Below are 13,598 nucleotides of genomic sequence, written 5' to 3'. Positions count from 1 at the left end.
AGGTGACCATAGAGACAGAGAAACCAGCAGGTGCACATACAGTAGATATGTAGGCTACTACTCAGCCTCAGTCACAAGTCACATCCCCTGCCATATATTTACCGATAGCTATGACAAAGCAGCAGTCTCATGGTGGCTTGCTGAGTGTTAAAATAACTCCAACCTCCTTATAATAACTCTTAGAGACTTCGCCCCAAATTCTGAGAAGACTAGAAGCAGTACAGGCTACAGTAGCTGGGGGACACCCACTCTATTGAAACAGCTGGGTGACTTTCATGTAAGAATAATATCTATCTGTGTGTGTGTGTGTGTGTGTGTGTGTGTGTGTGTGTGTGTGTGTGTGATCTTGTGATATACTGAAGGCAATTCAAAATCCAATTTTTGGTAAAGAGGACATTTTCTACACTAAGTGATTCACTGTTTCCAGTCCAGAGGGAGACTGAAGTGTGTATGACAACACAGGGCTGTTGCAAGAATCTTGAGACACACTAGAGAGAGAATGAGGTTAGCGTCACACACACACGGCGCACACACCCCTCCCCTCGTAGCAAACTACACACACATCAGCTTCCTGTTTGAAGTGGTAACTACACAGCAGAACAGAAGGAATCACCTCATCCTGTATCCTTTCTAAGTTTTGCTTCTAGCGCTCTTTGCTCCTGCATACCCCCCCCCCCCCCCCTTCTCTCAAACACCTCCCTGTGTGTGTGTGTGTGTGAGAGAGATGGCAGATTCTGAAGTGATGGGAAGTCTAAATATAACATCTTGTGGTTTACCCACCCAGCCCACCCAGCCCACCTTCCCCTTGCCGCCCCCTAACCTTAAATCTGTGCTCAATCTGCGGTCTGGCTACCTATCTGGCTGCTGATGTGTGTGGTGTGTGACATGTGTGTTACTGCAATTCACACTACCCAATGGGCAAAAACTGGTTGAAATGTTGTTTCCACATCATTTCAACTTGGAAAACTAATTGGATTAGCAAAAAATCATCAACGTAAAGGCATTTTCTATTTTTTTCATCCAATTTATAACCTAAATCCAATGACATGGTGAATGTTTTTGTTGATTTCACATTGAATTCACGTTAGTTGACAACTCAACCAAATGTAAATCAATACTAGACGTTGAACTGATGTCTGTGCCCAGTGGGTAACCTTGTTGTTCACCTACAAAGTTAAAATATTATTTTATTGTCCCCCACAATCTCACTGAATTCAATTTCATTGAGCAAAGAATCAAATTAAGGATTTCCTTGCAGAAGTTCAAATGCACTGACAGTAGTGGAACTAATGCACACCCTCACACAGTTGGTCCAGTAGTCAAGAGGAGTGTGTGACCCACCTGGGTGTGCTGAATCCAAGCCTACCCTTATAGACTTAATAACCTGTTACATGATGGAGGATCAGAGTTTCCACTGTCACCTCACTCTCTGCAGGGAGACACACACACACTGCAAATACACACACAATCCTTAACACACTGAAATATATACTGACTAAATAATTGCAATCCATTTCTCTTTCTGTCCATGTCCTGCAAGCCTTAGGTGATTCTCTAAGACATTTCGGTGTGATTCCAGTGCTGAGGCCCCAGAATAGGACTTCCCCGCAGGTCCTCTAGTTCAGAGCCAGAGTGACAGGCAGCAATTACAGTCCTATTTATTCTCTACTAATCCTGTGGTCTGACACTGCTGTTAACCTCTTACATGCTGCTACACACTCCACATCTCTCCACATATACAACATCTCTTCACATCTCTCAAAATATACATCTCTCTAAATATACATCTCTCCACATATACAACATCTCTTCACATCTCTTAAAAATATACATCTCTCTAAATATACAACAGCTCTCCACATCTCTCCACATATACAACATCTCTTCACATCTCTCCAAATATACATCTCTCCAAATATACAACATCTCTCCACATCTCTCCACATATACATCTCTTCACATCTCTCAAAATATACATCTCTCCAAATATACAACATCTCTCCACATCTCTCCACATATACAACATCTCTCCACATATACATCTCTTCACATCTCTCTACATATACAACATCTCATCACATCTCTCCAAATATACATCTCTTCACATCTCTCCACATATACATCTCTTCACATCTCTCTACATATACAACATCTCTCTACATATACAACATCTCTCCAAATATACAACATCTCTTCACATCTCTCCACATCTACAACATCTCTTCACATCTCTCCACATATACATCTCTTCACATCTCTCTACATATACAACATCTCTTCACATCTCTCCAAATATACAACATCTCTTCACATCTCTCTACATATACAACATATCTCTACATATACAACATCTCTTCACATCTCTCTACATATACAACATCTCTTCACATCTCTCCACATCTACAACATCTCTCTACATATACAACATATCTCTACATATACAACATCTCTTCACATCTCTCCACATATACAACATCTCTTCACATCTCTCTACATATACAACATATCTCTACATATACAACATCTCTTCACATCTCTCTACATATACAACATATCTCTACATATACAACATCTCTTCACATCTCTCCACATATACAACATCTCTTCACATCTCTCTACATATAGAACATCTCTCTACATATACAACATCTCTTCACATCTCTCTACATATACAACATCTCTCCAAATATACAACATCTCTTCACATCTCTCCACATCTATCCACATATACATCTCTCCAAATATACAACATCTCTCTGTAACAGTGTAGGTTCCGTCCCTCTCTTCGCCCCAACCCGGGCTCGAACCAGGAACCCTTGCACAAATCAACAACTGACACCCACGAAGCATCGTTACCCATCGCGCCACAAAAGCCACGGCCCTTGCAACGCAAGGGGAACAACCACTTCAGGTCTCAGAGCGAGTGACGTCACTGATTTAAATGCTATTAGCGCGCACCACCGCTAACTAACTAGCCATTTCACATCGGTTACATCTCCACATCTCTCCAAATATACATCTCTCCAAATATACAACATCTCTCCACATATACAACATCTCTTCACATATACAACATCTCTTCACATCTCTCCACATATACAACATCTCTTCACATCTCTCCACTTTTACAGCATCTCTTCACATCTCTCCACATATACAACATCTCTTCACATCTCTTCACATATACAATATGTCTCCACATCTCTCCAAATATACATCTCTCCACATCTCTCCAAATATACAACATCTCTTCACATCTCTCCACATCGCTCCACATTTCTCCACATATCTCTCCACAGCTCTCTTATCTCATCTCAATTTAAGGGCCTGTCAGACCTCACCATGGTGAAGGAAATACAAGGTGTAACATAAACTATGTGGCTATCCTAAGCTGCTACCTTTTCCTGGAATGCAGACAGGAGTCTGGTTTAGGTGCAGAGCCCCATCTAGTGGTCAATGTGTAGATGACAGCTTGGTACTTACAAGAGTTCAATGCTTAATGTGTCTGAAGGGTAGGCCTACATCTCTCACAAGAGTATAGCTATACAGTCTCTTATTATAGGTTTAAAGTATATATATCTTTAATCTCTAGATTTAAATCCAAAGGTATGAACAAAGTTGTTTTGTATTCTGTATATAGTATTTGCTGTCTGCTAAGTAAACGTCTGAGAACAGCCTCAGTCCCTTTAGATTCGAGTAGAATGTACACAGTAAGTCTCTATACATCCCTCTAACAATCATGCATCCCTCCAAAGATCATGCTTGTTCTTTTCAGTACAATATTTCATTTCAGGCCTTAATGCAAATCACTCTGAGTGTAAATACAGCATTCTAATGCCTCACAATCCTCCAAAGGTGGAAAATAAATCAATCACCGCCAAACACAACATAGTGTGTAAATGAGACTCTTGAACCCCCTTGAACACAGATTGGATGGAGTGAGGGAGAGAGATAGTCAGGAGGGTCAGGCTGGGTATTAGACATGGTATAATCCTTCCCTGTGCAGAAGGATATTGATTTAGTTAAGAGTCGAGAGCTACAGTGATCCCAGCTTTCCCATCCACAGGCGTCACCTTGGATATGAGTCTGCTTTACTTCTGAAGGTGTTCAGGATTACCGGGCAGGACACACACACACACACACACACACACACACACACACACACACACACACACACCACACACACACACACACACACACACACACACACACACACCACACACACACACACACACACACGCATAAGCACACGTTCTCTCTCTCTCTCTCTCTCTCTCTCTTCTCAATGACACCAAAGACAAACTGACTTTCTAAATGTGCTTTATTCTAGCTATCATCAAAAACATTCTTACCGTCACCATCATCATGGTCATCCTCATCATCATCATCAATAACATCATCATCAATAACATCATCATCAATGACATCATCATGGTCATCCTCATCATCATCAATAACATCATCATCAATAACATCATCATGATCATCATCATCATCATCATCATCATCAATAACATCATCATCAATAACATCATCAATAACATCATCATGGTCATCCTCATCGTCATCAATAACATCATCATGGTCATCCTCATCATCATCAATAACATCATCATGGTCATCCTCATCATCATCAATAACATCATCATGGTCATCCTCATCATCATCAATAACATCATCATGGTCATCCTCATCATCATCAATAACATCATCATCAATAACTTCATCATCTACAACTATCATTTCATTGATTTTGCTCAAAAGCTAAAGCTGTGATCACAAATAAAAAATAAAACATTTGGTCCTTAAATATAATCTAGGCAACATGGTATCAAGGGTTAAAAGAGGATGCTCTGTTGCTACCCACAGAAAACATCAAACAGCACTGGACATGACACCAGGACAAGGGAGGGAAGAAAGGAGGGAGGAGGGAGGGATGGATGGAGGGAGGGAATGATAGAGAGATACGGAGAGATACAGTAGAAAGAGGGAACAGTCAGAGATGGAGAGAGGTAGAGAGCATCTGTGAATGTCTCTGGAACAGTAGTTAACTACAAAAGCTCTGTGAAAGATGAAAGGAGGATCAGACAGACAGAGATGAAAGACAGGATGAAAGCAGACAGGAGCCAGAGGAGGTGAGGAACGAGGGAAAAGGAGGGAATAGAGAGAGAGGCATGCATTTACAGGAAGCTAGGCGGAACAAATAAATCCACATCCACAGTTTACGAGGGAGCAGTATTAAGTGTTGCACCAAAAAACACAATTCAGTTACAGAAGTTGTGTGAACATATTGGACCGAAGCTAAACACCACACAACTTGGACAACATAACTACAAGTGGATCAATCGCTCCTATAGTTACTGATCAATATGATGATTAACTTTACAGTGATTAGTAATCTCATACTATGATTAATCATATAATGACAAAATATTACACTTTGGTGAAGAGCGACAGGCAAAAGGGAGGTGGAGCTGGAAATCAGGAAGTGCCTATCTTATTGGTCGCTTTAGAATTGGCCAACTAACCCTCCTCCAATCAGCAGCAAGATGCAACGAGCCCCATTGCTATCTTAGTCATCATCGTCCTCGTCTTTTCTGACAGCTGTATCGTCCCTCCCACTGTGTGCTGCCATTATCTTTCCACTTCATCTCTCTTGCTTGCTCCAACAATCACTGACACAGATATGTATTTATATGTTTGGACTTCAAATATAAACTGTGATTCTACTCTAGCCTGCCCTAGTCACCAGAGCCATAGATATACAGAGTCTGCCGAACTCGGTATGAATCTAGAATTTTGGCATGCCATGTTGGCAACAACAGTTAAAACCTAGTCGCAAGTCATGGACTGTTTGGAGGATCGTTTTTTGAACTCAAATCTGCAGTACCCTATTCCCTACAGTGTGCTACTTTAATTGGGGCATGGGGTGTTTTGTGACACAACCTACACAGTATATCTGGCCCGAAAAGTCCATCCTCCAATCAGATCATTTTCTCCAGGACCATCACATGTTGGCAGGCAGTTTTTCTCTCGCAGGCAGTTTTTCTCCCTATTAGTCTTTCCCTGTCTGAGGCAGCTAAGGGTCCTTCTTGCCCCCCTTGGGGGAGGCGGAGGGGGCAGAGGTGGCTGGGGGGCAAGAGGTTTGAGGGAGGGAGGTGACTGGGCCTGGGACCAACTGAGTGGGTGGGAGGGTGGTAGTGGAGGTTTGGACAGGTGTTACGGCTGTGGTCAGCTTTGGAGCATGACTGGTGTAAGGGGTACAGGTAGGTGTAGGGACAGGACCTAAAGGTTGGCTCTGTTTTGGGGTATGGGTTGATGCAGGTTTGGGGGTGGAGGATTGTTTTGGGGTATGGATAGGTACAGGTGGGTTTGTGGGGGTAACAGAACATTTAGAAGTGGGTTTTGGGGAAGGAGTTTGGACTAGGGTTTGGGCTGCTGGGGTCTGTTTTGGGGTGTGGGCTGAGCCTTTTGTTGGGGCTTGAATTGCAGCATCGGAGGCGATGGGTACAGGAGTAAGAGAATGCGTAGATGTTGGGGTATGGGTGGAGGTTTGAACAGGGGCTATATGTGAGGTATGTTTGGCAGTATGGGTAGGGGGAGGTTTGGGGGTTGGAGTTGAGGTTAGGGCCTGAGTTTTAGAACTGGTAGGTGTTGGGGTTAGAGTTTGGCTTTGCATAAGGGCAGGTGACGGGATAGAGATAGGAGTGGGAGGTTTACTGGAAGAAGGGGTGGGAATCAAGGTTGAGTTTGGAGCTAGGGTGGGAGTGGAGGCTGGGGTGGGTGTGGAGGCTGGGGTGGGAGTGGAGGCTGGGGTGGGGGTTGCAGTTAGGGTTTGGCTCTGAGTGGGAACAGGAGTAGAAACAGGGGTAGGGGGACGATTGGAGGGTTGAGAGAGGGTAGGGGTAGGGGTACGAGTCTGGATAGGGGTAAAGGCTTTAGAGGGGGTAGGGGTGGGCCCAGATAGAGGGTAAGGGGAGGGCTTGATTAGGGGGCTCTGAAGAAGAGTGGGAGAGGAAGGTAGGGAAGAGGAGGGGGGAGAGGGGGACGCGAGAGAGGACTTGCGCCCATGGGTTTGTGGAAGTGAGAGAGGGGCACTGACAGAGGAGGGAGGGGGAGTGGAGGAGGGAGAGGGGGAAGAAGAGCGAGGGGGAGGTGTAGGGATGGGTTTGGACCAAGGGGTTGAGGTGAGGGGGAAAGAGGTGGTTACAGAGGAGGGAGGGGGAGTGGAGGAGGGAGAGGGGGAAGAAGAGCGAGGGGGAGGTGTAGGGATGGGTTTGGACCAAGGGGTTGAGGTGAGGGGGAAAGAGGTGGTTACAGAGGAGGGAGGGGGAGTGGAGGAGGGAGAGGGGGAAGAAGAGCGAGGGGGAGGTGTAGGGATGGGTTTGGACCAAGGGGTTGAGGTGAGGGGGAAAGAGGTGGTTACAGAGGAGGGAGGGGGAGTGGAGGAGGGAGAGGGGGAAGAAGAGCGAGGGGGAGGTGTAGGGATGGGTTTGGACCAAGGGGTTGAGGTGAGGGGAGTAGTTCCGGCAGAGGGAGGGATAAAGCAGGGGGGAGGAGAGGAGGAGCGAGATGGGGGTGTAGGGGTGGGTTTGGGGCGAGGGGTCAGTGGCAGGGCTGGGATGAGGGAGAAAGGAGTGGGAGCAGGGGAGGGGGTGGCAGAGGAGAGGGGGGTTTGTTTGGGGGAGGAAGTGTAGGAGGCCAGGGGAGAAGCTGATATGGGTGTGGCTGCAGGTACAGCGACGGGATGTGTGTGTGTGGCTGTGTGTGTGTGTGCAGGGCAGTGTGTAGAGACAGGATCAGGGAGGGGCTGTGTAGAGCCCAGGTTCTGTGCTTGTATCTGTGCATTGAAGGGGGGCATGTGTAACCGTTGTGCTGGGACTTGTACTGTTAGGGGAGTAGTCAACACCCCCACACTGCCACCCCTGGCTAGCTGAGTCCCAGCCAGGAACGAGGCTGGCAGCAGGTTACCTCCAGAGGCCTTCCGCTGGAGAGGGGGGTGAGGCTGCATGCTTGCCCAGGATCGATGAGGCAGGGTGGGCTGCGAGGCAGAGAGGAGCCTGGCCTCCTGGGTGAGCCTCCCCAGTGCAGGCAGGCCCTGGTTGCTGCTGCCTCCATGACGCAATAGCGCCTCCTTGGCCCCATGCTGGCCAGCCATGGAACTGCAAGTGTCTGACATGACACTGGTGGCTGCAGTTGGATTCAGGTGGTAGAACAGATGGGGTGTGGTGGCCCCTCCTACCTTGGGGATTCCTGGGGTTCCACCCATCACTGAAGAGTGTTCCGGGTGGAGGCGGAGACTGTAGTGCAGGGTCTTTCCTAATTGGACCGACGTGGAGACAGAGGAGGCCGGTGTGGGTGGGGTTTGAGCAACAGGGGGTGATATCACACCTCCCGGGGGGGCCATGGGGAAGGGCGAGGGAGAGGGGAAGGCAGGAAACCCCCCTCTAGGGGACAGCCCCCCCATCCCTCCTACCCCCATCATCCCAATGAGGGAACTCACAGAGGAGCGCGGGGGGGAGAGGGGGAAGGAGACGGAGGGCGATGGAGAGATGGAGGGGAGGAATATAGCGCCTCCTAGCACATGCTGCTGCTGTAGCTGATGTTGAAGCTGCTGCTGCTGCTGCTGCTGGTGCATGAGGGCGATGGCCACGTTAGTCGTAGCGGCCGCCGTCTGGAGCGGAGCGTGGATCAATGGAGCCCAGATCAGTGGGTGGGGCATAGGGGAGACCGTACCACTTCCTCCCGTGGCCCCTCCCCTTCCTGCAGCGGCAGCAGCGATGGCCTCCTGCATGGCTGGCATGCTGTCGTGTTTAACGATCTGCTGAACCAGCATGCTGTCACCGGAGCCCAGCCCCCCCATGCCTAGCCCCGCCCCCCCTCCTCCTCGACCCCCACGCCCCAAACCGCTGCCCCCCGCCATGGAACCCGCCTGGGACGGCTTCCTCATCAGGATAGAGTTCTTCCTACCTGCAGAGGAGAACAATGAGGAGAGAAGAGAACAGAATGAAACGATCAAAACAGAAAGAAACTGATGGAAGGGATGGTTACTGTTCCTGTCTGACACAAATGGAGGAAAACAAGAGCAAGAAGAAAGTGGTAGAAACTAAAGTGAGGATCAAACAACACAGTTGTAACGATGCTGACAGGGCTGAGTGGCTGATTAAAGATCACAAACAGAACCAGGTATCTGCTCCGGCTCTCTGTTCTAACAGCGCTCCAACTTTTTCTAGCAGTTTCTGTATTCAATTCAATTCAAAGGGCTTTATTGGCATGGGAAACATATTTTAACAGTACATAATAAACAAAAGTGAAATAAACAATGCACATTTACAGTAAACATTGCACTCACTAAAGTTCCAAAATAATAAAGACGTTTCAAATGTCATATTATATGCAAATAGTTCAAGTATAAAAGAGAAAATAGTTTCTCTCTCCCTTAACCTGCCTTGAAGGGCTTCTGCAACTGTAAGGTCATTTACAAAGCGCTTTAGAAATAAAATCTGAATTGATTTGAAAAATGCTATTCACTGGCAAGGTCTCTGCACAAAGCGCTATGGAAATGAAACTGAATTGAAAACTGAAAGTCATTGCAAGTAATGGACCGATTGGCAGGTGCTTGAGCCAATCGGGAGAGGCTTAGTACCGATGCGGTCCAACCGGTCGACGGCCACCGTCTCGAAGGCCCGCCTCATCATGGGGTGTTCCTCCAGGACCTCGTTGAAGCTGTCCACGCTGAGGGAGTAGAGACGACAGTACGTATCCGCTCTGACGCTCGCTGTCCTCCGGCCCCGAGTCAACAGACAGATCTCTGAGAGAGAGAGAGAGAGATGGACAGAGAGAGGAGGAAGGGCAGGTGTGGATAAAGAGGGAGAAAGGAAGAGGGGGGAGATGGACAGAGAGAGGAGGAAGGGCAGGTGTGGATAAAGAGGGAGAAAGGAAGAGGGGGGAGAGGGACAGAGAGAGGAGGAAGGGCAGGTGTGGATAAAGAGGGAGAAAGGAAGAGGGGTGAGATGGACAGAGAGAGGAGGAAGGGCAGGTGTGGATAAAGAGGGAGAAAGGAAGAGGGGGGAGAGGGACAGAGAGAGGAGGAAGGGCAGGTGTGGATAAAGAGGGAGAAAGGAAGAGGGGGGAGATGGACAGAGAGAGGAGGAAGGGCAGGTGTGGATAAAGAGGGAGAAAGGAAGAGGGGGGAGATGGACAGAGAGAGGAGGAAGGGCAGGTGTGGATAAAGAGGGAGAAAGGAAGAGGGGGGAGATGGACAGAGAGAGGAGGAAGGGCAGGTGTGGATAAAGAGGGAGAAAGGAAGAGGGGGGAGATGGACAGAGAGAGGAGGAAGGGCAGGTGTGGATAAAGAGGGAGAAAGGAAGAGGGGTGAGATGGACAGAGAGAGGAGGAAGGGCAGGTGTGGATAAAGAGGGAGAAAGGAAGAGGGGGGAGAGGGACAGAGAGAGGAGGAAGGGCAGGTGTGGATAAAGAGGGAGAAAGGAAGAGGGGGGAGATGGACAGAGAGAGGAGGAAGGGCAGGTGTGGATAAAGAGGGAGAAAGGAAGAGGGGGGAGATGGACAGAGAGAGGAGGAAGGGCAGGTGTGGATAAAGAGGGAGAAAGGAAGAGGGGGGAGATGGACAGAGAGAGGAGGAAGGGCAGGTGTGGATAAAGAGGGAGAAAGGAAGAGGGGGGAGAGGGACAGAGAGAGGAGGAAGGGCAGGTGTGGATAAAGAGGGAGAAAGGAAGAGGGGGGAGAGGGACAGAGAGAGGAGGAAGGGCAGGTGTGGATAAAGAGGGAGAAAGGAAGAGGGGGGAGATGGACAGAGAGAGGAGGAAGGGCAGGTGTGGATAAAGAGGGAGAAAGGAAGAGGGGTGAGATGGACAGAGAGAGGAGGAAGGGCAGGTGTGGATAAAGAGGGAGAAAGGAAGAGGGGTGAGATGGACAGAGAGAGGACGAAGGGCAGGTGTGGATAAAGAGGGAGAAAGGAAGAGGGGTGAGATGGACAGAGAGAGGAGGAAGGGCAGGTGTGGATAAAGAGGGAGAAAGGAAGAGGGGGGAGATGGACAGAGAGAGGAGGAAGGGCAGGTGTGGATAAAGAGGGAGAAAGGAAGAGGGGTGAGATGGACAGAGAGAGGAGGAAGGGCAGGTGTGGATAAAGAGGGAGAAAGGAAGAGGGGGGAGATGGACAGAGAGAGGAGGAAGGGCAGGTGTGGATAAAGAGGGAGAAAGGAAGAGGGGGGAGATGGACAGAGAGAGGAGGAAGGGCAGGTGTGGATAAAGAGGGAGAAAGGAAGAGGGGGGAGATGGACAGAGAGAGGAGGAAGGGCAGGTGTGGATAAAGAGGGAGAAAGGAAGAGGGGTGAGATGGACAGAGAGAGGAGGAAGGGCAGGTGTGGATAAAGAGGGAGAAAGGAAGAGGGGGGAGATGGACAGAGAGAGGAGGAAGGGCAGGTGTGGATAAAGAGGGAGAAAGGAAGAGGGGGAGATGGACAGAGAGAGGAGGAAGGGCAGGTGTGGATAAAGAGGGAGAAAGGAAGAGGGGGGAGATGGACAGAGAGAGGAGGAAGGGCAGGTGTGGATAAAGAGGGAGAAAGGAAGAGGGGGGAGATGGACAGAGAGAGGAGGAAGGGCAGGTGTGGATAAAGAGGGAGAAAGGAAGAGGGGGGAGATGGACAGAGAGAGGAGGAAGGGCAGGTGTGGATAAAGAGGGAGAAAGGAAGAGGGGGGAGATGGACAGAGAGAGGAGGAAGGGCAGGTGTGGATAAAGAGGGAGAAAGGAAGAGGGGGGAGATGGACAGAGAGAGGAGGAAGGGCAGGTGTGGATAAAGAGGGAGAAAGGAAGAGGGGGGAGATGGACAGAGAGAGGAGGAAGGGCAGGTGTGGATAAAGAGGGAGAAAGGAAGAGGGGGGAGATGGACAGAGAGAGGAGGAAGGGCAGGTGTGGATAAAGAGGGAGAAAGGAAGAGGGGGGAGATGGACAGAGAGAGGAGGAAGGGCAGGTGTGGATAAAGAGGGAGAAAGGAAGAGGGGGGAGATGGACAGAGAGAGGAGGAAGGGCAGGTGTGGATAAAGAGGGAGAAAGGAAGAGGGGTGAGATGGACAGAGAGAGAAGGAAGGGCAGGTGTGGATAAAGAGGGAGAAAGGAAGAGGGGGGAGAGGGACAGAGAGAGGAGGAAGGGCAGGTGTGGATAAAGAGGGAGAAAGGAAGAGGGGGGAGATGGACAGAGAGAGGAGGAAGGGCAGGTGTGGATAAAGAGGGAGAAAGGAAGAGGGGTGAGATGGACAGAGAGAGGAGGAAGGGCAGGTGTGGATAAAGAGGGAGAAAGGAAGAGGGGGGAGAGGGACAGAGAGAGGAGGAAGGGCAGGTGTGGATAAAGAGGGAGAAAGGAAGAGGGGTGAGAGAGTGGAATAAATAAGATTTTGTTGAAGAAATTGTGAAATTGAAGAACTGATTAATCTAACTCACAACCACACCTTTCCCCTTCCACTTCCCTTTTTCCTCACACTGTCCTTACCCTAACTCGTCCCTCCCCCTTCTCCCTCCTCTCCTCACCCCCAAAGTAGGACCCGTCACTGAGTTTGGTCTCCTTGTTTCCGCGGGTGAGTATGCCGACTCGTCCGTGTTGAATGAAGTACATCTTGCGTCCCACCGTGCCCTCCCGGATGATCAAGTCATTGGGCTGGAACACCTCGAAGCGAAGCTTGGTCAGCACTGCCGTCACAAAGTTAGGGTCCGCGTTAGCAAACAGCGGCATGTGAGCCACCAGGCTACGGCAGTTAAAGCTAACTATCGCCTGAGAGGGGGAGAAAGAGAGGGGGAGGGAGGGGAGAAGCTAGTTAGAATGCACAAGAACTGAATTGTATCAGTACGTTTTAATTTTCTTTCATGTAAAATGTATTTGAGGCAGTTTGAATCAACTGGTTTGAGCAGGTGTTTTTTTAGTTACGCTATAGCTAGCTTTCGTAACTTGTAACAGTGTGTGTGCGTGTGTGCCTGCATCCGTGGCTTGTGCGTGTGTGTGTGTGTGTGTGTGCGTGTGTTACCTCCTTTAGTGGTTCGCTGAGTTCGCCCAGTATGTTCTCCTCGTCAAACATCTTGCCCTGGAAGCGATGTTCGTAGTACTCATGAATCCTCTGACGGACATCTGCAGGGAGCTTATGGAACGACATGTACTGCTCCACCTGCTTATACTGGAACACAACATCAATACAATGTCAATACAACGGGAATACAACGTCAATACAACGTCAATACAAAGTCAATACAAAGTCAATATAAAGTCAATACAATGTTAATACAACGTTAATAAAATGTTACTACAACGTTAATACAACATTAATACAGTGTTAATACAACGTTAATACATTGTTAATACAACATTAATACAACATTAATGCAATGTTAATACAGCGTTAATAAAAGCACACACACACTATACTGCTTTACTACAGTATAATACACACTATACTGCTTCACTACAGTATAATACACACTATACTGCTTTCCTACAGTATAATACACACTATACTGCTTCACTACAGTATAATACACACTTGACTGGATGAGCAGGAAGATTGTGAGGAATGGAGAGAGAGATGGAGGGAGG

At 48.3% G+C, this 13,598-nt stretch overlaps 1 protein-coding gene across 1 annotated transcript in view; it reads right to left on the bottom strand.

Annotated features, from left to right (window-relative positions):
* Positions 1-4,303: 4,303 nt before the first annotated feature.
* The window catches only part of LOC145850522 (uncharacterized), a 29,228-nt gene continuing 19,933 nt past the window's right edge, over positions 4,304-13,598 (bottom strand). Inside the window, exons 6-9 of the mRNA XM_082975565.1 lie at positions 13,036-13,182; positions 12,545-12,785; positions 9,647-9,811; positions 4,304-8,970 (exon numbers count right to left, since the gene is read on the bottom strand). Coding sequence (XP_082831691.1) covers positions 6,080-8,970; positions 9,647-9,811; positions 12,545-12,785; positions 13,036-13,182 — 3,444 coding nt within the window. The 3' untranslated portion in view covers positions 4,304-6,079. The remainder of the gene's footprint in view (positions 8,971-9,646; positions 9,812-12,544; positions 12,786-13,035; positions 13,183-13,598) is intronic.

The sequence above is a fragment of the Salmo salar genome, chromosome 05 (assembly GCF_965601325.2).
Source record: "Salmo salar chromosome 05, fSalSal1, whole genome shotgun sequence".
Classification (NCBI taxonomy): domain Eukaryota; kingdom Metazoa; phylum Chordata; class Actinopteri; order Salmoniformes; family Salmonidae; genus Salmo; species Salmo salar.
This window is presented reverse-complemented; position numbering and strand designations above follow the sequence as displayed.